Source organism: Vespa mandarinia, chromosome 9, assembly GCF_050613455.1.
Source record: "Vespa mandarinia isolate Hongniang chromosome 9, ASM5061345v1, whole genome shotgun sequence".
NCBI lineage: Eukaryota > Metazoa > Arthropoda > Insecta > Hymenoptera > Vespidae > Vespa > Vespa mandarinia.
This window is the reverse complement of record NC_140818.1, coordinates 1,249,636-1,276,851: the sequence shown is the minus strand read 5'-3', so window position 1 is coordinate 1,276,851 and position 27,216 is coordinate 1,249,636. Positions and strand designations below refer to the sequence as shown.

Genomic DNA, 27,216 nt, shown 5'->3' with positions numbered 1-27,216 from the left:
TGCGGGGACCACCGCGGGTACTTGGGTCGATCGAACACGTTCTGCACGCCTCCTCGGCGCCAACGTCAAAGCCACCCCCTAAGTGAAGCGCAACGCACCTACCACCACCACCACTACCACCATTACCACTATACTATCACTAACATCACCATCACGACCACCACCACCGACAAAGTGGAACGAGGATGAAACGAAAAAGGCGCAGCTCCTGCAACCGGAAACTATACTTTCTGTGATATTTTCCTTTTTCAAGGTCATCAATACTTCAATCAAATTTTTTTTTCTTTCGTTAAACTTCTATCATAAAAGATCTTTTTATTTTACAAAAGTATGTATTCTTTGAAGAGCAAAATGTTAAGAATAATAAGTGAAATGAAAGAGAAATATTGGCAAAGTTATTCAGGTTGTTGGAAAAATTATAAAAAAAATGTATTCTTTTATTTTTCTTTTTTCTTTTTTTTTTTCTTTTTTTTCTTTTTTCTTTTTTAAGCGTATCCTAATAAGTTGTCAAAAGTAGTGGATGAGTAATAATAAATTTGAAGTTATTCGAAAATATAAAGTTAAATGAAAATTGTTCAAAGAAACGAATTAAATCAAAATAAATAAATGGTGAATGAATATTTTTTAATATATAATATAAAAAATAATTTCATTTATATATATATATATATATATATATATATATATGAATAATTTTTTTAAACTGGCAATTACCTCTTTAATGCTTTCCACTTAAATAGTAATTTCTCAACCATTTTGTACTTTACGTTAAATTCAAATATATAAAAGCAAACATTTTTTTCTATTCAGAAGATTTAAATTCGCTAAACTGTAATTTTAAAACTGATAATTTTAAAAACCAGTAATATACTTTTGGAAGATTTTTAATGTCTCTCCTGAAATGTTTAGCGAAGTTTAGAGGATTTCATTTGAAACTTTATGAAACGTAGCCAATTTTACTAAGGAAGATATTCTCATGGATTTGAAATTCCTGTGGTTGATTCGTGGAAAAAAAAAGAAAAAAAAACAAAAAGAAATGTCTTTTCGAGAATTTAAAACTCTTTCGTGACAAAAGTGACATCATCGTTGAAACATAGCTATTGTATTTATGTGAATCGCGTAGGTTTTACGCATTTAAACATTTTTATCCTGACAATTTATCAAAAGAAATCGTACGTACGATTCATATATACGATATCAATGAATCATAACTCATCATAATAATTATCTCAAATAATATCATCAATGTGTAATAGTAATCTCATAAAAAATATTGTATACATAAATTCTAGTATAAAACCGTTCAATTATTTTTCTTAAATCTTTTAAATAATCTTGATGACTTTTATTTTATGTTTTTCAACGATAAACTAATCATTACCTTACTACGTAAAAAAAAAAATACGAACGAAACAAAATAATAAAATAAAAAAATAAAGAAAAAAAATAATTTAAAAGTGTCCAGCTTAAAAAAAATCGTCATCTTTTGTATTGTCTGAAAATCATCTATTATATATTACATATATATATATACAACATACATACAGAATCGTCATATGAAAAAAACTGGATAGCTCAAGAAGAATTTAAAGTCTGATGACATTGTAAAGAGAGAAAAAGGTAAAAAGAGAGAGAAAGAGAGAGAGAGAGAGAGAGAGAGAGAGAGAGAGAAAAAAGAAAGGAAAGAAAGAAAGAAGAAAACAGAGAATAGTATCTCGAGGCTGTAGTTAAATTACTAGCGACAACAAAGAAAGAAGAGAAACAATACTAAAAGTTGTTTTTGCATTGTGGAAACAAGAAAAAAGAATAGTAGTAAGAGTAGGGGAAAGAGAAGGATTGAAAGTTTGATACAAAGAAGGAAGAAAGAAGTGTTCAAGCATAAGAGACTCGAAAAAGCGAGTCGTCGTCTAATGTACTTTGTGAAAAAATAAAAAAAGAGCGAGTATTAAAGCGGCCAGGTAAACAGATAACGTGATAAAGTACTTATGAGCTTAAACTATTCCATCTTTTCTTGCTCCTAAAGGATCATTTTACTTCGACCAAAATTCCTTCGGGAGCGAATTAGAGAAAGAGAGAGAGAGAGAGTAGAAAAAAATAAAGATGTTCCTCGAAGAGACAGCCAAGGTAAAGCTAACAAGATCCTTATCACGAGTCTGGCATATCGAGTAAGGATAAAATTTATACATCTTTCATGATATCGATATAGGATCTAATACTTTGTAGAACTAGAAGAATCTCTATGAAGATGCATACGAGGTTTTTTTGTTCTGTTTCTTAGCTTAAAAGATTTAACTGAGTGACGTAAAATCTTATCTCTTCCTTTTTTTTTCCTTTTTCTTTTTCTCTCTCAGTTTCTTTTCATCCGTGAAAATATCTATTTTTAAAATTAGATTGTCTCTTTATAATAGATCGATGTCGATTCTAACTATTTGAAATAAATGTGAGAGAGACAGAGAGGGAGAGATTCTATTTTTTTTAACTAGGATGTATGTGTGTGTGTATATGTGTGTGCATATGTGTGGGTGTAGGTAGGTGTGAGTGTATGTGTGTATGAACAAGATTATATAATTAAATGTATATATTATTTTCGTAATGATGGTCACGTTATTGTAACAAAAAATCATTAATTAAAAGTCATAAAAGAAAAACAAGGATAAATATTATTTCGATATAATTGTTTTCAACGAACGAAAGAATAATAATTTCATTTTGTCTCGAGTGTTGTCCAGCAATATATTGAAATTCGGATATCTATAATATAACAATTTCCAACATATTGTGCTTTATGCATAAAATCTAACTCAGCACCATATGGCGTCCATAGATCGTGCATGGTGAATTTAATGGATATTTGTATGTGTGTGCATATATATATATATACATATATATATATATGCATATATGTATATACATATACGTCACTTGTCGTGTTCTACTATGCAATGATGATCTCCCATGATTACATTACGTATCGATGGAAAGTGCTTCTCGAATAATTGACACAGGAAATCAAATTAAAGTGTTCCGGAGTGATATGGACTTATTCATCTATTGAATGTCTCCTCGCAGAGATTTAAATGGATTACGATGGTCGGTTATCTATGTTACAAAAGTATCTGCATATATATACGTATATGTCCATGAAAAAAAGAAAAGAAAAAAGAGAGAGAGAGAGAGAAAGAAAAACAGAAAAAAATTCTTTTAAAGTAACACGATACCGATAGCTAATAAGATAAAATGAGATAAGAAAAATATTATAAAAAAAAATAATATTTATATTTATAAATTATTATTATAAAATTATAATTAGAAAAGAAATATTATAATACGAACAATACAAGCAAACTTTATATTTATATATAGTTATAATTATAGCTATATACTTATATATATCGGAAACTTTTTTTATATAGAAAGACTTTATACATTTCTTTTTCAGTTCATAAAAATAAAAAATAAATTGAAGTGAGTCTTATCTTACAAATTGTTCTCTTACAATTCAACTATTACTATAACCTTTTAAAATTTCTTCTTTATAAATAAATATAGGTGTATAAGGGAGATATATATATACATTCTCCTCTTTATTTTACATTACAAGAGTTCATTTTTCAATGCTCTTTAACGTACCGTCGCAAGGTGATCGATGTCTTCTCCTTGAACACTACCTTATCATTTATTTCCGCGTATTGTTATATAAACGTTCGAACGAGTCTATGCACACTTCATTTATTCTAAAAACATATTCCTAACATACCGGATTTTAATACGTATTTCATAACAAATTAATGTGAGAAACATTTCATCCTGTTTCGTCATTAAAATTACATACATTCATACATATATACATACATATATAGATATTTCTATGTTACTATGAGAATTTCCTTCGAATATACTCAAAAAATTACGCTTTTTTTATTTTAGCATAATTTATTTCGCAACAGCTTTTTATTTTATATGTTCTTTGTTATGTATTGAAAAAAAAGAGGTGTATATTCTTTTTATATAAAAGATTGTGATATAATATACATATACATTTAAGTAATGTTTATCTTGAATAAACTAGAAATATATACATATTTAATATTTTTCTTAAATTACGTTTTTTCTTCTTTCTGTTTGTTTTTTCTTTGGTTTATCTTCATAAGCAGTGTAATCATACATACACCTGTAACTGATCCAGTTCCGTGGTATAGTAAACATGATATTCTCTGTCTCCCTCCCTCCCTCTCTCTCTCTCTCTCTCTCTCTCTACTCTTTTTCCTTCTCCCTTTACCCCACTGTATCTCTATGTATATATCTCTGACACTTACTTTCACCTCATTCTACAACCCCTTCGTAGCAAAGCAGCACTGCATCGACATCGTCATAGCAACGAATCGAACCTATCCTTTTTCAAACAACTCAACCAAGCATAAGACGCCAGCGAAATCTATTAATCTTTACATCTTTCTCTTTCTCTCTCTTTCTCTTTCTTTCGTGCTTTAATTAACACATTTTTCGTACTTTTCTATTCAGTACACAAAGTGTCCCACGCAAAAAAAGAGCGTCTCGACGATGAGTGACATGCTGTCATTGAACGCAGCCGCAAGTCGCATAACACAGCTGACAAGAGAGAAGGTAATTTCTGATGTAAAGCGGCATACATTTCGAACGGTTTTTATTTATTTATTTTTTTTTCTTTTTTCTTCTTTCTTTTTATTTTTATGTACTTTTAATCAACGTTTTTATTTACACTCGTTGAAACTAATTTATAGCAACAAAGAAAAGAAGAAAAAAAATTATTGTATTAGATTGAGAACAATAAGTAATATTGGGATTTTTTATATTTTATATTTAAGTAAACAATAATAATTTCGCCATGATTTATTAGACAATTTGATAACAACATTATTGATTATATTATAGTATAATATACTATCTACTAACTATATTATCTAAATAAACATTACTTGTATTATCCAACTTAATACTATTATAATATATACTATATTATAATATATATTATATTATAATACTATATTATAATATATATACTATATACTTATATACTATATACTTATAATATATACTATATACTTATAATATATATATTATATACTATATAATATACTATATAATATACTATATACTTATAGTATATATATTATAATATATACTATATTATAATATATACTATATTATAATACTATATATTATACTATACTCTCTAGTTCTTTTATTATAATATAATATTATAATATAATTTTATTATAATATAATTTTATTATAATATAATATAGTTATATTAGTAATGTATATTGTAATTATATAACTATATACTACATTGTTCTATTAGATCGGAAAATATAAATAATGTCTAATTTAAATATAAAATACTAAAAAATCAGTATTAAAGAATATTTGATAATAATATTCGATTGACTGCGTTTATTACAAAACTCGGCCGTGAAATATCGATGTAATTTCTTTATTATCAAAATGGTTCTCCTCAATAACGAATGTCGACCTCATGGTCGCTTTAAAATCGGCTAACAACTGTACAATGAACCTCGACCAATGAATGGACATGTGCCACTCGAATCAAGTTAAATCAATGCGTCGCGTTTACGCATTGAAGATTCCAATTGTATTCTTGAAAAAGAAAATAAATCGTTTGTGGTATTATTTGAAATAATGAAAGGTTATAGAATACTCAACAATTATATTTATTTTCTATCAAATTATCCCAGATTTATTTGTCATTTTTATTATACTTCCAAAGTTTTGCATTTTATTTTTTTTTCTTTTGTTTTTTATTTTAATATAATAAGAATGTAAAAGTAATTAAATTTAATGTATTGTCAAATAAATCGCAACCCAAACATACGGTGGTATATTATATATCTTTGTCATTTAAATGAAATAATATTGTGGGCGGACGTGCATTGATATGCAGTGACCATATTAACTGCTCTGTTTACTCTATCTTTGTTTGAACGCACGAACGAGAAAAAGGAAAAAAATTGAAGATTTAATTTAACGAATCTATTAATTCTTAATCAGGAGGAGAAACGTGCTCAAGAGCGCCGTAGAAATCTTCTACATCTCGTTGCTGCATTTTTGGAAGAGCAAGGGTGAACGGCTTTATTTAAATCCTTCACGAACAGCATATAATATGCACACAGTATATGAAATGTGTATTTTATTTTTTCATTTTTTTTATTTACGCCCAAAATTAAAATGAAATAATAATCAAATGAGACATTATCCATTGTCCTTCAGATACACTAATTCGGTCGATATGATCGTCAAAGAAGCCCAATTGTCCCGCGATGTCCAAATTTGCGACAACGTCGATCTGGAGATTATTTTGTTGGAATATTCGGATTATCATTATGCGAGATTCAATAAATATCCGAAGTTATGTAAAAAATTCGAATCGGCTGGGAAAATCAATCACAACATGTAAAATAACATTTGCCTTTTTATACGGAGAAAGGATAAAAAAAAAATAAAAAATTCGAATATGTTCAACGGGACTCTTTTTCTAGGGTAAATAAAAGGGACAGAAAAGTTGGAAAGGGTCATTTTAGATTCGATGATGAAAATGGAACATCAAAGAATACAATTCCATCGTCGAAGCCAACGACGAATGGAGTTGCCATCGAAGAATCAAATTTTGGCATCACCGTAATGCCTGTTTTTCCATCGGAAAACACTCATTCAAAAGCGATTGGCTATGACTTTATTTCCGATAATGAAAGAACATTAAAGCCTATTGGAGATTTATATCCGTCTGGCTCGGAATGGAGAGAAATCGCTGAAGTTATTTCAAGAGTGTGTAATTAAAAAGATTGCATCTGAATTATTTAAATACTTCATTAAATTTCATTCCATAGAATATATTTTCTGACGTATTATTGTTAAAACGAAAATTATTTATTTAAATATATAGGAGATTGTACTGAGAGATTTGAACGTCCATTGGAACGATATCAAGGGTTTAAAAAAATGCAAAATGTTATTAAAAGAAGCGACCGTTTATGCGATCAAATATCCTGCGTTATTCAATGAAAAACTTGGTCCCTGGAAGGGTGTATTATTATACGGCCCACCGGGTACAGGTATATGATGATGAAAAATAAATAATAAATAAATAAATAAATAAATAAATAAATAAATAAAAATGGAAAGATTGAAAAGAATAAATAATAACGAGAATCGATCATTTACAGGTAAAACTATGCTTGCCAAAGCAGTTGCCACTGAATGTCGAGCTACCTTCTTTAATATCACATCAAGCTCTTTAATTAGTAAATGGAGAGGTGATTCAGAAAAGTACGTTAGAGTAAGTATACATTAGAAAGTATTACATACGTACGTTTTTACCATAAGTATATTATACGTTTTAGATGTATATATATATACATGTATTTGCATGTATATATATATATATATATATATTGTATATATATAATAGATGAATGAATTTAGGTCCTTACAGACCTTGCAAGATTTTATGCTCCAACAATAATATTTATCGATGAAATCGATTGGACGACTACAAATAGTGGTGACGATTATTCTTCAATAAATTCTGAACCTGCTAGACGATTTAGAGCAGAACTTCTTGCCAGATTAGATGGATTACTTTCTACAGAGAATGTTAATGTTACTCTTTTAGCTGCTACGAATGTACCGTGGTATGTGTTAGAGAAGAATAATACATATAAAAAAAAAAAAGAAAGATATAAGGCAATGAGTATAAAAGTGATCTATAGTATATTTTTCTATAAAAATTTTATAAAAATTATTTGTCTACAATGATAAATAGGAAAAGTATCTGTAAATATCTATTCTTAAAAAATAATTTCCTTTTATGTAATTTTGAAATATAAAGAATAATACAAAGAGACGAAATATACTTTTTAATATCTCAAATGACTTAGATCACTTTTGTAACCATCGGTTCATATACGTTATACTATATTGTTCTTATATTTACAATATGTAACTGTAGGAATTTAGATGCTGCTTTGTTAAGACGATTGGAGAAACGTATTTTTGTCGATCTGCCAGATTACGAAAGTCGCTTAGAAATTTTACAAACATATGTTGAAAGCGATCTACATGTGACTGAGGAGTTCAAATCGCTTTTAAAAGATACAGAGGGTTATTCATGCGCTGACCTAAAATTACTCTGCAAAGAAGCATGGATGAATCAATTGCGACCTATTTTTAAATCTCTTGAACACAAGAAAATTGCACCGGAAGACGTACAAAGTAACGGTATAATAGTTAACATTGGACATCTCGTAAACGCAATGGCGTTTGTAAAACCCATTGTAAAATATATGAAACCACGATATATACAATGGAGTAAAAACTTCGGTTCTTTTACCTGCGAAATTTAGCACACACGATTAGGTGAATCAATATATTTATAAAGACTATAGTTGAATATTAAATAAATAAATTCTTCTCTTGTGAGAAACTTTTCTAAACATTTTCTTTTTTTGTTTTTTATCATTAATAGTAATACAATGCATATTAAAGATGAAAAGAAGATATATTTCGTAAGTGATATAATTAATTGTTATTCTTATGAAATCAACAATTCTTTCTTTTCAGATGATTGTCCCTCGCATGTTTCAAACCATGATAGTATCCTGTAGAGACATTTTTTATACTTAATTTTATAAGACTTCTTAGAATACAATTTAGAAATCACAGAAATGTACATTTAAAAATAATATTTAATACCCGTATGAAATCCACTGATGTACCATGACATTAACATACTTGAAAGAGCATCAGCATCATTTTCTGGAAGCCTAAACATAATAATAAGTCATAAAATAGATGTAAATCTTAATTTCATGTACTTGTACTTACTTAGCCATTAATTGAGGTGGTAAAGGAGGGGCAGGAGGCATCATATTTAAGAAAGAATTAAACGATGAGTCCGAATTGATAAAGTTTTGAGATGCTTTTGCTTCAAAATCAAATTCCATATTTTCATCAACAACGCCATTAACTTTCTTAGCACTAGAATCAAAACAATCTGTCTCACTCTGATCCATATTTTCTTCAGTACATCTTTCTGCTAGCGCATCCTTTTGCTGGGCAATTTGACTTTGTAATCCTTCTGATTCTAAAAGACTGCTCAATTCTACCTTTTCTGTATTGCCATAACCTAAAATTAGAAGGATAGTAATAAGAATATATAATAGAATATTATCTATATAAAAAATATCTCATAAATAATTAAATTAAAGTATCATAATAAATTTATACTAATTACCTACAAATTTTACAATACATGTTCCACAATTCTCATAAATTTTTGTTATAATAGCTTCATAAACTTCACCATCTTCTGAATATACAGCGCGACACGGAGATCCAATACACCATTTCTATAAAAAAAAAAAATAATATAATTATAACATAATATTTATCATTTAATAGTCATTACAACCTTCTTCTGTTTACGAGATTGTTTCTGTTGTTGTGGTTTTAATTTAGAAACATCAATACCAATAGAACTTGAAACATCAATACCAATTCGTTTAGCAACTTCTTCCTTAGCCAAATTTATAGCTTTATCATATGCTTTTATCAACGCCGTATCATCCCAAACAAAATCAATATCGCTATCATCATCTTCCTATAAAATTTGAAAATATCATTATATAAATATACTAATATTGATAAAAAATTAAAATAATCAGAATTATATTAAATACTAATAATACAAGTTATATATAAACAAAGCCATGATTATCTATAACGAAAGAATCTGATTATGGATAAATTTTATAAAATAATAAGTGCATACATTTCCATTTCCTCTTACAAATAATACATTGCTGTCATCTGCCATTTTCACAAATATTTATTTTATAAAATAAATTCTTTGTAGATATTAAAAAAAAAATTGACCTTTTTTTTATTATATTTATATAAGATGCATGACTGTAAACAAATGTAAGAATAGTTAGTTCACATGTCACAAATAAGAATCATAAAACACTATGATTTGGAATAGGTGAAAGGAGCAAGACCATACTAACGCGCAGAATTTTTGCGCAGTCCAATTTCGCGCGAATATATGATCTATTCGCGCACAATATTAAGCGCATATTTAAGTCAAAAAATTGGCCTGAATAAATTAATCGATAAACATTTAATCAAAACGTCATTTCTTTAAAAGTTAACAAAAAATTTTAAGTCATAAAAGAAAAAGAAACATTTTTAACAAAACTTTTAATATGCGCATGCGTAATGATATTAAAGCTCGTATCAGTCAATTCATTCAACTCGTGCCCATCTGTATAGAGTTTGAATTACTGATACAAGCAGTGTTAAAAGCAATGCTGCCATTTCTACCAGTCATTAAAAATGAATTTCCCTTTCGTAAATGTATCGTCGGCTTGTAATTTAACCATTTTATTGTATATATATTTATACGAATACGTGTTTCTTTGAATCAGTAATGTACAGGAAAAAAATGGCAACTGGTTAAATTGTGTTTATGATACAGAGATTTTTGTCATTTCTCTCGTGTATTCTATCTACTCTAGCTTGAATCAATGATTTTTCAAGGATATACCTGCAAAAGGTTCTTTAGTTGGAGAAACTCACTCAATGTTTAGTGGGCTTTGACTTTGAGATACAAATATTTAATTGTATTAGACCGTGGCGTAAGTGACAATCAAAATTAAAGCCACAGTCAAACACACCTCATTCTCATAGCATGAATTCAATTACATGTATTGTGTGTAGTTGTTATGTCTCAATCGTGAGATATGTTAATGCCTATGAAAATTTTACTGAGCAAAATCAAAATTTTATTGAAGCTTGTTATCTATCCAAGAATTTCCTTTATTAAACGCTGTACATATCCAATCTAAATAATTTTTATGTTGTGTGTATATGCACATTTCATAAATGACAAATAATTAGTTTGATTTATTCTACATGCTATACATGTACAGAATTTAAAAAAGGTTTTATAGAAAGAAAGAAAAAAATAACTTATTCTTTTAGAATAAACAATTTGCACAATCTATTTTGCATTAACATTAATCTGTGAACCATGCCTGGAGAACCATCCGTAACAAGCGCTAACAAAGCAAGCGGAAAAACGAAAAGAATCTCAATACCTCGTGTACAAAGCAGCACAGATACAGAATTGCAGTCACAACAGAGTCAAAGTGGCTCTACACCATTACAGCCTGTAGCACTGCACTATGTAAGCTTTCGATCAGATATCGAGGAAAGTCCTATACCACCCACATTGCGTTGTCGATTATTTGACCTATTTCAACAAATTGAAAAAGAATTTGAGATGCTCTGCACAGAAAATCTTGGATGTAAGGTTTCACAGCATCTTAGATTTAATCTTATCTGTTGGGTTGCGCTGGAATTATTATAAATAATTAATATATTTCACAGAAATATCAGGAGTATATCAATATTGTAATGTGTATCGCACTGCACTTTTGGTGTTCGCATTATGGGGAATCTTACTATTGAAGGCATGGATGTAAAACAGTATTTATATAAATTTGTATTAGAAAAATATTGGAAACAAAACTATTAACCAGTTAGTAGATCGTAGTTTTCTGTGCACAATTTGTATCGTAATTAGATTATTCAGTAGAAGTAAATATATAATTGTTAAGTTTTAATGAACTAAGTATATATATATACTCAGTGCAATCCAATAGAAAATACTGTTTGATTTGTAAGATATATTTAAAAATTAAAAATTTTAAAACAGTACAGGAGAAAATAGATATATTGAATGATCGTCTGGAAAGGGAATGCTATGGATCTGGAGAACGCAGCTTACCTCCAGGGGACATTCCAGACTATCCAGATACAAAAGCACTTTCAAAACAAAAATGTAAAAAATTTATTTATTATGCTTATTTGTATAGAACTAAAGTAGTATAACTGCTATTTAATATCCCTAAGTAATATTCAATTGAATCATTGCAGCTATGGTTGGCTCATCTGCCCAGAAAATAAAGACTTCACACAAACTCAAAGCTCAAACCAGTAAAATTGTATCAAGTTTTAAGAATCCCACTATGTCCTGTACTATGCAAAGAGAATATGTTGGTCATAGAGATGGTGTATGGGAAGTTTCAGTAGGTAGATTGGGTCAACCAATTATAGCAACTGCTTCTGCAGATCATACAGCACGAGTTTGGGCATCAGATTCTGGACGCTGTTTACTACAATATATAGGTCATAATGGTTCTGTAAATTCTGTTAGATTTCATCCAACTAGGGATCTTGCTTTGACAGCAAGCGGAGATGGTTCTGCTCATGTATGGCAAGCAGCAGTTGATTGGGATTTGCCTAAAAGAGTACCATCTATGGAAGAGCTTCCAACAATGGGTGCAGAAAGAACAGCTGCAAGCAGCATTATTAGTAACAATGAGGAACAAGAGGAACCTCCTACTTTACGAACTCCAATACGAGAACTATTAGGTCATACGGGTGTTATTATGGCAGCAGATTGGTTACCTGGTGCTGAACAAATAGTTACAGCATCATGGGATAGAACTGCAAACTTATATGATGCAGAAACTGGAGAAATAATTCATACTCTCTGTGGACATGATCAAGAACTATCACATGTATCCACTCATTATATGCAAAGATTATGTGTCACATCAAGTCGGGATAGTACATTTCGTCTGTGGGATTTTAGAGAACCTATACATTCCGTATCTGTTTTTCAAGGTCACACAGAGTAAGTGCAAAATTTAGTTTTTCATAAAATTACTTATCTATATCTAGTACTTTATCAATGTATATTTCTGATATAGAACAGTAACTTCAGCAGTTTTTACACGAGAGGATAAAATAGTCTCAGGGTCTGACGATAGAAGTGTCAAAGTATGGGAATTACGTAATATAAGAAGTCCTTTAGCAACAATTCGTGGTGATAGCGCTGCTAACAGATTGGCTGTTTCAAGTACAGGAATTGTAGCTATACCGCATGACAATAGACAAATACGTCTTTTTGATTTAACTGGACAACGTTTGGCAAGATTGCCTAGGACTAGTAGACAGGTAAATATCAAAATAATTTTGAACGAATATGAGTAGCCATAAAAAATAGCTATAAAAAATTTGATAATATTCAATAATTATATATCATTTCCATTTATATTTTTAAATATTGTAAAATTATACAACATAGAAAATTACAAATTTTTTTAAAAACAAATGTATCATAAAATGTAATAATATACTATTAAAATTATTATTTTAGGGACATCGCAGAATGGTCTGTTCTGTAGCATGGGCAGAAGATAGTAGTAGTATTTGTAATTTGTTTTCTTGTGGATTTGATAGATTAGTAGTAGGATGGAGTATTCTTCCTGTTAAGGATGCCTGAGCGTCAAAATCCGTTATTAGATCAATCCTTACGTTAGAATAATGTTGATCACAAAGGCAATATAGAAACAAAATTAGAAATGTAATCGCAAACCAAAAATCCAGTGATCAATCCAATCAAAGATCCACTTTTCCCAGTCTTACAGACAACTGTAATGAATAATTATATTAAGCAGAAGAATACTGGTACATAATGTATAATATCAGCTATAATTTAAAATGAATCAATAAATGATGAACTTATTGATAAATTTATGTATAGATTAAATGTGAAAACTTTCTGGTCATTACAGTGCAATGTAATACGTTATCTATCATTTTTGATAAACGTATACATTTACCTGAATACGCTGTCATAAGGCATAAAACTGTATAGCCCTGAACAAATATGTAATGTAGATCTAATCCTATAGGTTCCCATACGATAGATAATAATCCAAACAACTTTGAACATCCTCCCACAATAAGTGCTCTAGTTAAATCTTTGGCATTATATTTGTGTGGCCTTTTTCTGCTAAGCAACCAACGTAATTCAGTTACAATAATTACAGTAGCAATAAATACTGTCAATGTAATGGCAGTTTGTAATAGCAGAATATAAAAATTACAGTCTCCTTGAAATACATCTCTATTGCCTATATCTATATTGGTTTTTTGACTATTAACAGATTCACAAAAAGACCAAGCTCTGAAGGCTTCAGCCAACCATAACATTACCATTAACTTCCAATATGATTTAAAATTACTATTATATAAAAGGTGCTGATAGGCTTGTTTCTCTAATAAAATAAGATCAACGAATACAATAACAGGATCATATTCGATGTATTTGTCAGCTAATAATCCACATTTGACCTGCAATAAAACATTGAATAAAAAAATTGTGTAAAGAAAAATTAATATACAAACTTACACATTTCAAAACTTTAAGCACACTTGGACAATATCGTCTATAAAGTTCCTCTGTTTCAGTTCCACAATTTATACAGATATACATGAGATAAAATCTGCAAATACATAAAAATATTTTGATAAACTAAAACAGATTTTTTTCAATTGCATTTATTTTTCTGTAATTCAAAAAAGTTAATTGGGACATCAGCTTCATATGATTGTTCTACTTTTTTTGTATTTGATAGTTCTATATTTCCTATATGGAAAGAAAATAAATATTTACAGTATCTATACAACGAATTTGAATATATAATATTGAATATAATTAAAACAAAACATTTCAAAATTACATTTAAAAAGAGAGAAATGATTTAATTTTTTGTATATAGGATGAGTCATTTAATAGAATAAAATATTACAAAACTGTTCTTACATTATTCTATTTAAAATATTTTCAATACGCGATAATGTCTTTAGTTTATGCATAATTATGAGAATACATATAAAACCGATGATTCAGAACATACCGTTTTCTGACACATATTTCTATCAAGGTCAGAGAAACTTCTTCCGTGTTTTTACTTATCATACTTACCATAGATAATGGAATTCTTTTAAATATACCGATTGATTCATATTAAAGAAATATTCGAAATTATAAAACTATCACACATATTTTAAATTATAGTTCAGTTATCTTATCAATCTTATCAAGACGCAACAATCTCTTATATAATATCTCCTATAGCATATCTCCTACGTAAGATCTTTTACGATAAATTTCGTGATAAACGATATTTATGAAATATAATAAATATTTAGTGCAATAAATGTAACATTTAATATAAATGATTGTAAAGATATAGAAATAACTTAAATGCGGAGTGGAATGGATATGGTGAAAGTGAAATGGATAGAGTTGTTGTTTATGTAATAATATAAAAATGAAATAAAAATTTTAAATAATTTAATAATATGAAATACACATTAATCCATTCGCTATCATACCGCGAAGGAGAAAATCCTATCGCAAGCCGTTTTTTCTTCGAATTTTTGTATAATCTAAATACAAATAAATTATATATAATTTATAAATTTCTTCGTTTTATTTTCTTTATTTTATCATATCAATATATATTCAAAATGAATATTATATACAGATAAACATTATACATAGCGATAAATATTAAGCAGACATATTAGCCTTGAATAAACATACAAGGACATTATTAGATTGAAAGTAAAACGTAGTGTATATTAACTCGTGGTGGGGTAGTTAAAAGGAAATATCAGTTCCAAATTGAACAGTACAGATATTGTTTTCTCCAAAGACGGTGTTAAACCAATTTACTTCTGTTATCCAAATAAGATATTGTATTTTACAATATATTTACAACTTTACGATATAAACATGGTGATAAAAAAATTCATATCTTTACCAACTGGACAGCAAATGCCAATATTGGGATTTGGTACCTGGCAGGTAAGATTATAAATTGGTAATTCATTTGAAATATTAAAAAACGTTTTATCATATCCTATTTTTAAAACTTTAAAATTATATAAAAGAACTATTTTTCAAGAATAAATACATTTAATTTTTTGTACTTGTTATTATAAAAAAATAATTCTTAAATAAATCAAGTCCAGATATCGAAATATATCTAAATAAAAAATATGACACACCACTTTTATAATTATCTGCTCATATATACATAAATAATTATTTGTTTATACTTCATTGTATTAATATAATGTAAAATAAAAGGCCAGTGAAGATGAAATAGAAAAGGCATTAGATATAGCTCTTGAAGCAGGCTATAGACATATTGATACTGCTACAGTATATTTGAATGAAAAAGCCATTGGTAAGGTTCTAAAAAAATGGATAGACTCTGGCAAAATTCAACGATCTGAACTTTTTATTGTGACGAAGGTGAGAATTCCACTTATATCATAAAATAATTATTTATTTTTTTGATAACTTACTAAAATTATCATTAAATATGTTAACATATTTCTAATGTATAACATATATAAAATAACTTTGTTTTTACTAGATAAGACAAAATGTAGGGTGATTGTCAAAGATAGATTTCTATTTGACTTTCTAATATTGAATCAAAATATTATATATAGTAATGATAAATATTATAATAAATTTTAGTTACCAACAATTGGTAATCGTCCAGGAGGTGTTGAAAAATGGATAAAGAAATCTCTAGCAAATTTACAACTAGATTATATAGATCTTTACTTGATACATGTGCCATTTACACTTGAAGAAGTTGGAGAGGAATTTCATCCAACAAATGAGAAAGGAGAAATTAAGTTGGATACTTGTACAGATCATGTGAAAGTTTGGAAGGAGATGGAAAAGCAAGTTAAACAAGGACGAACAAAAGCTATAGGTCTTTCGAATTTTAATAAAACTCAAATAAATAAGATTTTATCGATTGCATCTTTACCAATCTCTAATTTACAAATAGAGTTACATGTATACTTCCAACAACTTGAACTAGTAAGTATGGTAATATCTTATAAAGTAATATTTTATATATGGATTTAAAAAAATAATGGAAAAAAAACCATGCATTATAGGTTAAATTTTGTAAAAGTAATAATATTTGTGTGACTGCATATTCACCTTTGGGTTCTCGAGGATTGGTGAGATTAATGGGAAAGACGGATGTCCTTCCTGATTTATTAGCCAATCCTGTTGTTATAAAGATCGCACAGAAACATAATAAGTCTCCAGCTCAAATTTTGCTAAAACATATTCTTCATAAAGACATTGTAGCAATTCCAAAAAGTACAAATGCACAACGAATCAAAGAAAATATACAATTATTTGATTGGCAGCTTGAAGACAAAGACATAAATGAATTGAATGCTCTAAACGTAGGAAAATCTGCACGTATATGTGATTTTAGTTTCTTTAAAGGTATTCAAAAACATCCTGAATATCCGTTTTAAAAACTTTAAACTCATAATCATATTATTATTTCAATACAATCGTATAAGAGCACAATATATAATATTTAATATTGAGATATAAATTTTATACTATTATAAGTGAATTGAATTTGTTAAGTGTGGTTATCAAAAAATTAAAATTACAATAAAAATATTAAAATAAGTTCTGATTATCCATAGTATTTTCTTTTTTTATATCATTACCTTATCACATTTTTTATCTATTTTTACAATTTATACAAATAGACCTGAATTAATAAAATGATGATTCTAACGTATTAAGTGACTAGATAATCAATATATATTCCTTATAATTCATTTAAATTATACATACCATTATTAAAATATTATACGATAAAAAAACACGTACTAATGGACATTTAAAATAGTATTAATCGAAACATTTATTTGTGGTTATGTTTTATATTTGGTACTTTAGATGTTTCTTGAATCCCCGAATGAGGTCGCTTTATAACGATTAAACAATTTATCGCAAGGCTTTTGGAATTTTTATGATTCAGACCCATTTTTAAAGACAATCATTTTTCGCAATCCATTCTTAACGATCTCTCCTTAATAAATATAAACTATTTTCTTTTTTTAATATTTAACGATATCTACACTTAGGAAATATCTGCTTTATCTTATCGAAATAATAACTTAGACATTAAAGTTATTTCTAGTTTAGAAATATTTTTCAATTTTAAATCAATTTACCACGCGCATATCAGAATACAGTGATATATTTGAGTTTACATTGAAAAATAAGCTGCCACTCCATTTACCAGTTCTATTTTGTGACTTAAATATTAAAAGATACAGTGAAAAAATAAATGTTAACAATACATGTTTTTTCATTGAATATATGGCACTGGTTAATTTTAATTCATTCAACCATAATATTGCGAGCAATTAATATTAATGATAGTAATATATATATGTGTGTGTATTATTGTACATTAATTATCAATATAATTATCTAATTTGAATTGTTAACTATAATTTGTTTAAAAAATAGGTTCAATGATACAGGCTTTTATATAAATTATATAGACAATAGATATTATTAAATATTTGTACAATAAGTTATTCTCTTTGAACAGACGAAAACAACAAGAAGTTTTTCGACGATAGTCGGGCTCAGATAATAGACACTGACTACACAAATGACTAAATGTTAACACTGTATCATAATCACAATACAAGTATCTAATTGCTTAAATCCAAAGATAATACTACTTCTGCTGAAAGCTTTTTTGTTTCAACTTCTCGTAGTGTGCGTGCATCAGCTCTGAACCGGAAATGTTACACATAAAATTAGAATTAATAATACACTACATATGGTGCGTTTAAGTAACACAATACAAATCCTACAACGTCAAAGGGTAATTACGCTTTCTCGACCAGCACCAACGCCAATCCATTTTACTAAAAAAAATAATTTGTTATAATAAGATTTGTTAATGTTTCATCTTAACAGATCATAGTAGATGTTATATTTACCAGGTATATCCAAATATTGTTCTATGAATTGAATGTATTTTCGTGCATTATGCGGTAGCTTATCTATGGAACGCACACCTTCAGTCAAAGATAGCCATCCATCTACTTTCTCATATATAGCTTCAACTTTTCCCAATTCTGCTGTTGTACTTGGGAAATAATCTATTTCTTTTCCATTTATACGATACCCAACGCACACTTTCAATTCAGGTAATGTATCAAGAATATCCAATTTCGTTAAACATATAGAGGTATATCTGTAATAACAATTAATGAATTAAATTAGATTAATTTACACAAGATTAATTTACATACTACTTTTTATATTTTAATAAAATATATTAAGATATTTTTAGAAAAAATATAAACAACTTACCCATTAACCATTGATGTATATTTAAGCAATGTTAAATCAAGCCATCCACATCTTCTCTTCCTTTTTGTAGTTACTCCAAATTCATGACCTCTATTTTGAAGTAATTCTCCTGTTGCATCTAAAAGTTCTGTCGGGAAGGGACCATCTCCAACTCTTGTAGTATATGCTTTTACCACACCAATAATTTCACCTATTGTATTAGGTGGTAAACCAAGACCTGTGCAAACTCCACCTATACTGCAATTTGAACTTGTCACGTATGGATATGTTCCAAAATCAATATCCAGCATAGCAGCATTAGCACCTTCTACCAGCACCTTTTTATTTTCTTTTAAAGCCTGATGTAAGTATTGAACAGTTTCTTTTACAAGTGGCCTTACACGTTCAGCATAGCTATAAATAAATTTTTAAATTATTATTTTAAATTTTCATTTTTATTTTCATAAAAGTAATAAAGAAATCTTGATATTTATATTTACTCTTTATAACGCTCTAACTCTGCTTTTGTATCCACTTGTAAAGCAGGAAACATTTTTTGATATGAAAGTACTAGTGCATTGAACTTTTCAGTAAATATGTCAAAATCTCCCAAAAGATCTCCAATTCTAATTCCATTTCTTGTAGCTTTACTGGAATAGGTTGGTCCTATACCTTTTTTTGTAGTTCCTAAAGACTGAGTTCCCTTTTCTAATTCTTGTAATCCATCCACCTGTTGATGTAAATCAAATACCAGATGTGCTCGATCTGATATAATGAGTTTATCTTTCCAATCTTTAAGTCCCTTGGTTTCATTTTTTGCTAATTCTTCAAAGAGACCTGGGAGGTGAACAACTACACCATTTCCTGTGAACAAAGTGGGAACATTTGTAATGAAATATCATGTTTTCTAAAAATATATGTATATATATGCATATAAATGACAAGAACATAAGTAATAAATTATATTAATTTTATCGATCGATGAAATTTATAAGAAGACAAAGAGAAAAGAATTATTATACATATATGTCTACTTCGTAAAATAAACAAGTAGAACAGTGTTCTAATTTCCTGCTTTCAAAAGATCATTTTATCTTATTACCATTGATTTCTTTGAATGGTTTAATTTTGGTTAATTTTATATGAATACCTAAACGTTGTATATTAAGCATTTTTGCATCTGTAGATTTTTATTTATTGTGGATTTAGCACAGTGGTCAGTGTATTAGATGATTGTTTTTTGGAGCACGAACCAGTCTATTAACTTTATTTGTTGATTTGAAAATATTACCTATAACGGATTTGCATCTGGGATTGATTATTCCACTAGGCAGAAGGTGAAAGTCGAATTCGGCACCTTCTACAACTACAGTATGCCCTGCATTATTTCCTCCCTGTGAAATTATAGTAATATTTGAAGAGCCAGGGCCTTTCACCAGCCATGAAAGAATCAATATAATTTGTTTATCTCATATAAATAGAAAATTTTGCAATATGATATTTTATATATGATAAATAAAAATTATCAAGTGCCAAAGAGCTAAAGAAGACTTCTTTTCTGATTAAAATTTTGACAGTTTATCAATTCTATTCTACTAATGAAATACTAAAATGAAATTTTTAATTATTTATAATGGTAATCATCAGTTACATCTACTATTATACTGTTTCACTCTTTGATAATAAAATACATAAATTTTTTTATCTAAAAAAAATGTATCATATCCTCTTCTACACTGATAATACATTTGAAAAACTAATTTTTCTATACTGCGTTACTTTTACAACGGTATATAAAACTAATAATATTTTATAATCTCATATTTTATTGTAATTTATAATCAAATAATTTATATAAAAAATAACATAGGTGTTAATTAACTATCTTAAGACAAAGATTTTTAACAAATTTCATATGGTATTGTGTTTTTATCTTAATTATTATTGCATATATATATATAAAAAAAAAAAAAAATTAAAAAAAAAGTAATACAGAAATAAAAAAAAAATTATCTTACTTTTTTATTGTTTACTATAAGAATATAATTAAATAATCTGTATTAATAATATATATTATATCTATGAATAATACTTAAAAAAAATTATATAAGATTAGTAAAAAACCAATTTAAAGAAACACTTGAACATCATAAACGATCTTTTAAAGTTTAATTTGACTAATAAATGACAATTATGTAATGCCAGGTGTTGAATATAAAAGAGGTTATATATTTGTAACCGAAACATCTAAGATCCATTGAACAAATGACGTTTTTGTCTAAAAATATAACTGCTAACGATCAAAGTTCGTATTTCATACGTGATAAATCAAATAATATAATGCAAATAATTAGAACTATAATATCACAAACGGAAGCTCCTGAATGTGACAGATAAGAAAGAAAAAAGAGAGAAAAAAGAAATAACTGTATAATATAATGAATGTAAATAGGAGATACGTTTTCGACAGACATAGAGAAATAAATAAATAAATAAATAAATAAATAAATAAAAAAAAACTGGATACTTAAGAATAATTGAAAGATTAAAAAACAATCGTTCGAAATCCCGAGAATTTTCGAGAAAAAAGAAAGATAAGAGATAAAAAAGTAAATCTTCAACGAATGTTTTACTTCGAAGGTAGCGCAGGCAATGTAAATATATAGTTTGAACAAGTGTAAAATATTGAAAAAGAGGCGGCAAACGACAAACATGTGCGTACTAATGTTCACATTGATCAATCAAAAAAAGAAAGAGCAAAAGAGAAAAGAATAGATAGAGATAGAGATCGAGATAGAAAGAGAGAGGGGGAGAGAGAGAGAGAGAAATAGGTAAAAAATAAAGAGAAAGAGATGTAAAGCAAATAAAAAAAATGTGAAATTCAAGAAAATACGTACTTGACATCTACAAACGATGTCAGCATCTGTTGCCAGCATATCCACAACCTTTCCCTTGCCCTCATCACCCCATTGCGCGCCAAGGACTACCGTGACCTTGGAAACGAGCCCACTCGTGGAAGTTCTCTGTTTTTTCCTGGGTGAGGCCGGATTACCATCACCGTTAGTCTGTTGAACGGAGTGTTGCATCCTCGTGCAAGAAGACATTTTCGTATTAAAATTTCTTAATGAAAATTCGTTCGAGAACTCGAATGAAATGATGGAGTTAAAGCAGCAGACACAACGTACACTCGTCGGAAGTCTCAATCCGTTACAGCTGAACCAGCTGACGACACACGATATAGATGAAATAATAGTTCCGCTGCGTGCCACACACGCGCGCGCGTATGCGCAGAGAACAATAACGTAACGAAAAAATAAATCGCCCAACGACTAAGTTATAACGTTTAACCATTTTTATTTTTTTATACCTCATCTATCTACGGACATATGTATGCATAGCGACTTTTAACTGTCGATGATGTTAACTTCACGTGATATCATATGATGTATATATATATATCACACATCACACATGTGTGTGTATGTATGTTGTGTTTTATATATGCGATGCGTATAATGTTGGAACGACTTAATAAGTATCATTATTAGAAGAAATTTAATAAAAGTTTATTATAATAAAATTATAATAATACTTAGAAAAATTTTAAGAATTTCTTTATACTTTAAATAAAATAATTAATTTTATTATCGTAGAATGTACAATAAAGTTTCCGATTTTTTATAATAGTCGTTAAATGAAGAAATCTAACAATAAAATTGCGTTTTCAATTGAAAGTAAGTTGATTACCTCGGATTTGTCATTAATTGATCAACTGTAACAAAATCATTTCTTTGGAGTTTATTATAAATAGAACATTTCGCTTTTTTCTTTTTGTAGAATTAATTCATGACTGTAAATATGTGACTAGTTATTAACTACATGTACAAGTCTATCTTTTAATGATACCCTTCACCCCCTCTTGGCGTCACTACTTCACTTCTCGAGTTCAAATCGGCGCACGTCTTTCCAACGATCGTGTGATATTAAATTTTGACTCAAGGATTTCTAACAATGCGACATCTCTTGCTTCGAGAAATTTTAATGTCAATGTAAATTCTATACATATATAACTCGAATGTATACGTATAAGTGTCTTAATATTGCGTAAGCTGCGATTAGCTTACAATGATAAAAAAAAAAACTAAGGATATTATTTATTCGAAGTATAATTTTTTGACACCATTTTTACAATATCGATAGGTTAAATGATCATAAAAGATTGATTGTTCAATAAATATATATCCATCGATTTTATTAATTCCCATAAATATAATCAAAATCGATTAATTCATCAACATAATTCAATTGGTTTCGAAAAAGTTTGTCATCGTGTTTACAAATGTCATCCATATTCTTTTCTTTTTTTTTTCCTTTTTTATACTATCTATTTAAAAATTATTACATATAAGCTTATTAATATTTATTATATACGTATGCACATTACTTATCGTTCCTATTCGTTATCGGAGAATAATTTAAATACATGAAATGTTTTTTTGTCTATCATAGTTTATGATAATCAATGAGATAAGAGCTTTGACGCGATGTAAAAAAAAAAGGGGAAAAAAAAGAAAAAAGAAGAAGAAACGAAGTAAACAAATAGTTAGTTAAATATATCATTCGATGGAATGACATGTTATGTATGTAGTTCAGCCATCATAGGTCGAAGAGGAAAGAAGCACGAAGTAGAGAGGTTCAATATTTACATCGACGAAATGGATCTATTACCGGATTACTCGACCCCCGTGGCTTTTTAATTATGTAAGCTCGAATAGATCGAGACATCTGCTACCCTATAGAAAAGCATTGCTTGCCGAAAGATCTCTCCCCTTCCCTTTTCCCTTCCTCCCTTTTTTTTTCGAGTGATGTATACCGGGAGTATCAATTACATTGTTATTACCGTTGGTTGTTCCAAAGATGTGGTCGCAAGATAATGCACTGTTATAAGAGCATACACATAAAAGAGGGGCAGGTACAGCGTTAAACCGCCACCACTACTGGAACTAATGCAAGAGAGTTCCCTTATGCGAGGAAAGCGATAGCCATCGGTTCTTGTGCAACTATGCGTCTAATTTGGATTTACTACAAAATGGATATTCCTTAGCGAAAAAAAAGGTGGGGTGATCCATACGCTCACATGTATATATAAAGCAACGTAGGGCGAAGCCCTACAATATTTTCTTTACTAAGTCCGTGTTCTATCTTTCTATCGGGATGAATTCGTTCCAGAGATCACGCTCCGAAAAGAGTGACTTTAGTATAGCACGAATTTTGTCTGAAGATAATGATAAGGACAACGTAATGTCGCGGGATTCGAACAATCGTGTTAATGTCGTTCATCAATTTTATCAAAGTCAAAACATAACTGAAACTATCATTCATCGCGATATTACAAAAGTGTCGAATCTCGAGGACACACGTTTTTTCAATTCAAAGCAATGTCAACGAAGGACGATCGATCAAGACTCATTAGACAAGATGATAAACGAAGAAGATGGTACAAATGAAATCCAGGAAACTGCGCAGTCGCGTTCGATCAATGCGTACGAAGACGGAAAACACGAGATCGACGTGTCTTACGGGGAAACTCAAAGAAATGAGCTTGCCTGGTTACAATATACGAGATATAGACCACCGAAATTACCTAGAAGAAGCTTAATAGGGAGAAGTGCTAAAAGACGTCCAGGAGTACATCCACGGATACCTTTCTCTTCATTTCAACTTCAAATTCTCGAGGAAAGATACAAAAAAAATGCTTATTTATCAAGGAGAGACGCGCTCGATATATCAATGTCATTGAGACTACCTCAAAGTAGAGTAAGTTAATAGAATATATATTTATTTTCTCTTTTTTTTTCTTTCTCGATTTATTTTGTATATCTTTATTTATAATCACATGTTATATACAGTAGAATTTAGTGATATGTATTAAAAAAAAAAAAAAATAAAAAAAAATTGATCGTTATAATCGAATTAATGCAAATTAAAAATATATAAGTACAACATTCTCATGCATTACCGAGTTTATTAACGATACTACGCCAAAAAATCTTTTCTCTCGTTTTTGTACGTATATCTCTTCAGGACAATCAATAAATTCTCATGTTAGCGTAACATTTTCGTTTTTCTATGTTTTACGTTTATACAATTTGTTATTAATCGTACGAGCTATTTATCAGTTTATGTGTGTGTATGTGTGTACATTCGCGTGCGCTTACACACATATGCGAATGTTTATTTTTATTTTTTCAAATGATTTCATATTTTATACATTTACAGGTGAAGATTTGGTTTCAAAATCGTCGTGCACGGGATAGACGAGAATCAAATAATGTTATGGCAGTTACGTAAGAGAAGATAAAAGTGATAAAATGCAATAATCATGATGGGACGAAGAAAATAGGAAAATAAAAATTAATTAATATATTTTTGTTTACATGAACGATCTAAATTGCATGGACAATAATGATCGTGCACATAAAAATTTGTAATATCATTACAAATAGAATTATTATGTCGAGGGTGTCGATTAATTTTAACTTTTTAATTTGAATTTTTTATTCAAATACCCGAAAGTATTTAAAAAAAGTATTTATTTAACATCACGTTAATACAAAACGAGAGATATAATGGTACATATATTCTTTAATTTTATTTTTTCTTGTTTATATTTAATTTCTGTATAAGTTTGTACCTGTATACTTTTTATTGGTCCGTGCGATGCAACACGCTATCCTTATAACATCATTTCTCTTATTACAGAATATTTTATTACATACTACAATATAATAAGGATAATATCTTTTACTATATTACACATATATACTATAAATAAAATCGGATCATTTATTTAAATAGGTACTTAATTTACTTAAGTTTACATAAAATGTATATTTTATAACTTATAACAAGATGATTGTATTATATCAAACTGAAGTTCTAGAATAATCAATTCTGATGGAATTTCTTCAGTTTTTGTCAATGATGTAAACCAGCAACTTTTAATTTTTTGGGTTGACGAATTGCTCGTCCAGTTTCACTGTCTGAAGATTCCGATTCAGAATCATTGTAACCACCCATTCCAATTGAATCGGATTTAGACACCTCACATGTTTCTGCGGCAAAATTCCCAGTAATTTTTGCCTTCTCGAGTGTTCGTACTTTAAATAAATAAACAAAACAAAGAATATAATAAGATTAAATAAATAAATAATTTTTTTATAGATATTTTTTATAAGTCTTACTTTGAGTTTCCAATAAACTGTTTTGCCTTTTTAGATCATCGATGTCTTGTTGGTGAGAGGAATTCTTACGTCGCATGAATTGTATATACTCCGCTGCTTTTTTAAGTATTTGTGCTCTGCTAGCAACTTTCTCACCTTGTAAAGCAGGTACAGAATCCCTAAGGCTTGAAAAACTATCTTTGATATGATCTCTTCGTTTACGTTCTAAAGCATTATGATGTGCACGTTTTTCAGCCTATATATAAAATAGATACAACTTTATATATATTTTATAAAAATAAAAACATTAAGAAAAAATAATAACATTTATATACATATATATATATATTATTTATTATTCTAACGTTAATAAAACATTCAACCAAACAGAAATTTATTTTAGATATACCTGGGAATAATATTGTGTGTTATTGGAATGTCTTTGCCTAGAATCAGAGTCGTCACCTTCCTGAGAACAAAATTTTTTGATATATTACTTACATCAACTAACCATGCATTTAATACTTACATCGCTTTCTATATCGATGTCTCGATCATCGTCGCTCATATTTATTTCTTATTTCTACAATATTATTAGTTAGTAAACAATAGTTCTATGACGCCAACTTATCTTTCTAAACAATAAAATCGACACGTTAAAATATATAGATATTTTGTCTAAGTACAACGAATTTGTCTATGGTATTTATATATATGCTATTACCATATATATATATATATATATATATATATATATATATATATATTTACCAACTATGAAATATATAGGTATTGTAATTTGGTTATGTTGGTACTCTTGCTTCATTCTGGTTCTATCTCCATGAAGATACCTATTTA

General features: G+C 28.5%; 8 protein-coding genes across 20 annotated transcripts; 4 read left to right on the top strand and 4 right to left on the bottom strand.

Annotated features, from left to right (window-relative positions):
• Positions 1–18: 18 nt before the first annotated feature.
• Positions 19–8,904, top strand: LOC146872743 (katanin p60 ATPase-containing subunit A-like 2). 4 transcript variants are annotated; one of them, XM_085659394.1, is made up of 10 exons: positions 19–253; positions 4,522–4,623; positions 6,049–6,119; positions 6,268–6,450; positions 6,537–6,822; positions 6,941–7,109; positions 7,221–7,333; positions 7,480–7,688; positions 8,006–8,412; positions 8,617–8,904. In XM_085659394.1, the coding sequence occupies exons 2-9, from the start codon at positions 4,561–4,563 to the stop codon at positions 8,397–8,399; spliced, it is 1,488 nt and encodes a 495-aa protein (XP_085515520.1). In that variant the 5' UTR covers positions 19–253; positions 4,522–4,560; the 3' UTR covers positions 8,400–8,412; positions 8,617–8,904. The 4 variants fall into 4 exon arrangements, with proteins under 4 accessions (XP_085515520.1, XP_085515522.1, XP_085515519.1 ...); XM_085659396.1 differs by lacking the exon at positions 6,049–6,119 and having other exon boundaries at positions 242–253; XM_085659393.1 differs by lacking the exon at positions 19–253 and having other exon boundaries at positions 4,371–4,623.
• On the bottom strand, positions 8,470–10,052 carry Smn (survival motor neuron). Of its 2 annotated transcripts, XM_035877367.2 has the most exons (7): positions 9,827–10,052; positions 9,467–9,655; positions 9,290–9,404; positions 9,059–9,181; positions 8,881–8,980; positions 8,749–8,819; positions 8,470–8,654 (listed from the first exon to the last, which is right to left on the bottom strand). In XM_035877367.2, the coding sequence occupies exons 1-7, from the start codon at positions 9,869–9,871 to the stop codon at positions 8,596–8,598; spliced, it is 702 nt and encodes a 233-aa protein (XP_035733260.2). In that variant the 5' UTR covers positions 9,872–10,052; the 3' UTR covers positions 8,470–8,595. The 2 variants fall into 2 exon arrangements, with proteins under 2 accessions (XP_035733260.2, XP_035733259.2); XM_035877366.2 differs by having other exon boundaries at positions 8,477–8,654; positions 8,881–9,181; positions 9,827–10,047.
• Wdr37 (WD repeat domain 37) lies at positions 8,544–13,423 on the top strand. Of its 4 annotated transcripts, none has more exons than XM_035877358.2 (6): positions 8,544–8,561; positions 11,038–11,363; positions 11,774–11,899; positions 11,995–12,757; positions 12,834–13,080; positions 13,283–13,423. In XM_035877358.2, exons 2-6 carry the CDS (start codon positions 11,087–11,089, stop codon positions 13,406–13,408), a joined length of 1,539 nt encoding a protein of 512 aa, XP_035733251.1. In that variant the 5' UTR covers positions 8,544–8,561; positions 11,038–11,086; the 3' UTR covers positions 13,409–13,423. The 4 variants fall into 4 exon arrangements, with proteins under 4 accessions (XP_035733251.1, XP_035733250.1, XP_035733249.1 ...); XM_035877357.2 differs by lacking the exon at positions 8,544–8,561 and adding an exon at positions 10,303–10,691; XM_035877359.2 differs by lacking the exon at positions 8,544–8,561 and adding an exon at positions 11,446–11,528 and having other exon boundaries at positions 11,222–11,363.
• Arv1 (ACAT-related protein required for viability 1) lies at positions 13,418–17,070 on the bottom strand. 4 transcript variants are annotated; one of them, XM_035877365.2, is made up of 4 exons: positions 16,949–17,070; positions 14,321–14,414; positions 13,749–14,262; positions 13,418–13,557 (listed from the first exon to the last, which is right to left on the bottom strand). In XM_035877365.2, exons 2-4 carry the CDS (start codon positions 14,402–14,404, stop codon positions 13,457–13,459), a joined length of 699 nt encoding a protein of 232 aa, XP_035733258.1. In that variant the 5' UTR covers positions 14,405–14,414; positions 16,949–17,070; the 3' UTR covers positions 13,418–13,456. The 4 variants fall into 4 exon arrangements, with proteins under 4 accessions (XP_035733258.1, XP_035733256.1, XP_085515524.1 ...); XM_035877363.2 differs by lacking the exon at positions 16,949–17,070 and adding an exon at positions 14,735–15,117; XM_085659398.1 differs by lacking the exon at positions 16,949–17,070 and adding an exon at positions 14,829–15,116.
• Positions 15,530–17,277, top strand: LOC118446559 (aldo-keto reductase family 1 member A1). Its single transcript, XM_035877360.2, has 4 exons — positions 15,530–15,784; positions 16,070–16,237; positions 16,469–16,822; positions 16,903–17,277. The coding sequence occupies exons 1-4, from the start codon at positions 15,713–15,715 to the stop codon at positions 17,275–17,277; spliced, it is 969 nt and encodes a 322-aa protein (XP_035733253.2). The 5' UTR covers positions 15,530–15,712.
• On the bottom strand, positions 16,949–22,392 carry Adss (adenylosuccinate synthetase). The gene is made up of 7 exons (XM_035877348.2): positions 22,033–22,392; positions 20,427–20,529; positions 19,636–19,999; positions 19,157–19,549; positions 18,781–19,037; positions 17,612–18,705; positions 16,949–17,070 (listed from the first exon to the last, which is right to left on the bottom strand). Exons 1-6 carry the CDS (start codon positions 22,237–22,239, stop codon positions 18,656–18,658), a joined length of 1,374 nt encoding a protein of 457 aa, XP_035733241.1. The 5' UTR covers positions 22,240–22,392; the 3' UTR covers positions 16,949–17,070; positions 17,612–18,655.
• A 1,358-nt stretch (positions 22,393–23,750) lies between these two features.
• Positions 23,751–26,412, top strand: LOC118446555 (uncharacterized). Of its 3 annotated transcripts, none has more exons than XM_035877354.2 (3): positions 23,751–24,250; positions 24,365–24,952; positions 25,415–26,412. In XM_035877354.2, the coding sequence occupies exons 2-3, from the start codon at positions 24,437–24,439 to the stop codon at positions 25,484–25,486; spliced, it is 588 nt and encodes a 195-aa protein (XP_035733247.1). In that variant the 5' UTR covers positions 23,751–24,250; positions 24,365–24,436; the 3' UTR covers positions 25,487–26,412. The 3 variants fall into 3 exon arrangements, with proteins under 3 accessions (XP_035733247.1, XP_035733243.1, XP_035733244.1); XM_035877351.2 differs by having other exon boundaries at positions 23,754–23,896; positions 24,053–24,952; XM_035877350.2 differs by having other exon boundaries at positions 23,751–24,952.
• Positions 25,712–27,065, bottom strand: Max (MYC associated factor X). Its single transcript, XM_035877355.2, has 4 exons — positions 26,888–27,065; positions 26,768–26,827; positions 26,380–26,614; positions 25,712–26,295 (listed from the first exon to the last, which is right to left on the bottom strand). The coding sequence occupies exons 1-4, from the start codon at positions 26,924–26,926 to the stop codon at positions 26,114–26,116; spliced, it is 516 nt and encodes a 171-aa protein (XP_035733248.1). The 5' UTR covers positions 26,927–27,065; the 3' UTR covers positions 25,712–26,113.
• Positions 27,066–27,216: the final 151 nt, after the last annotated feature.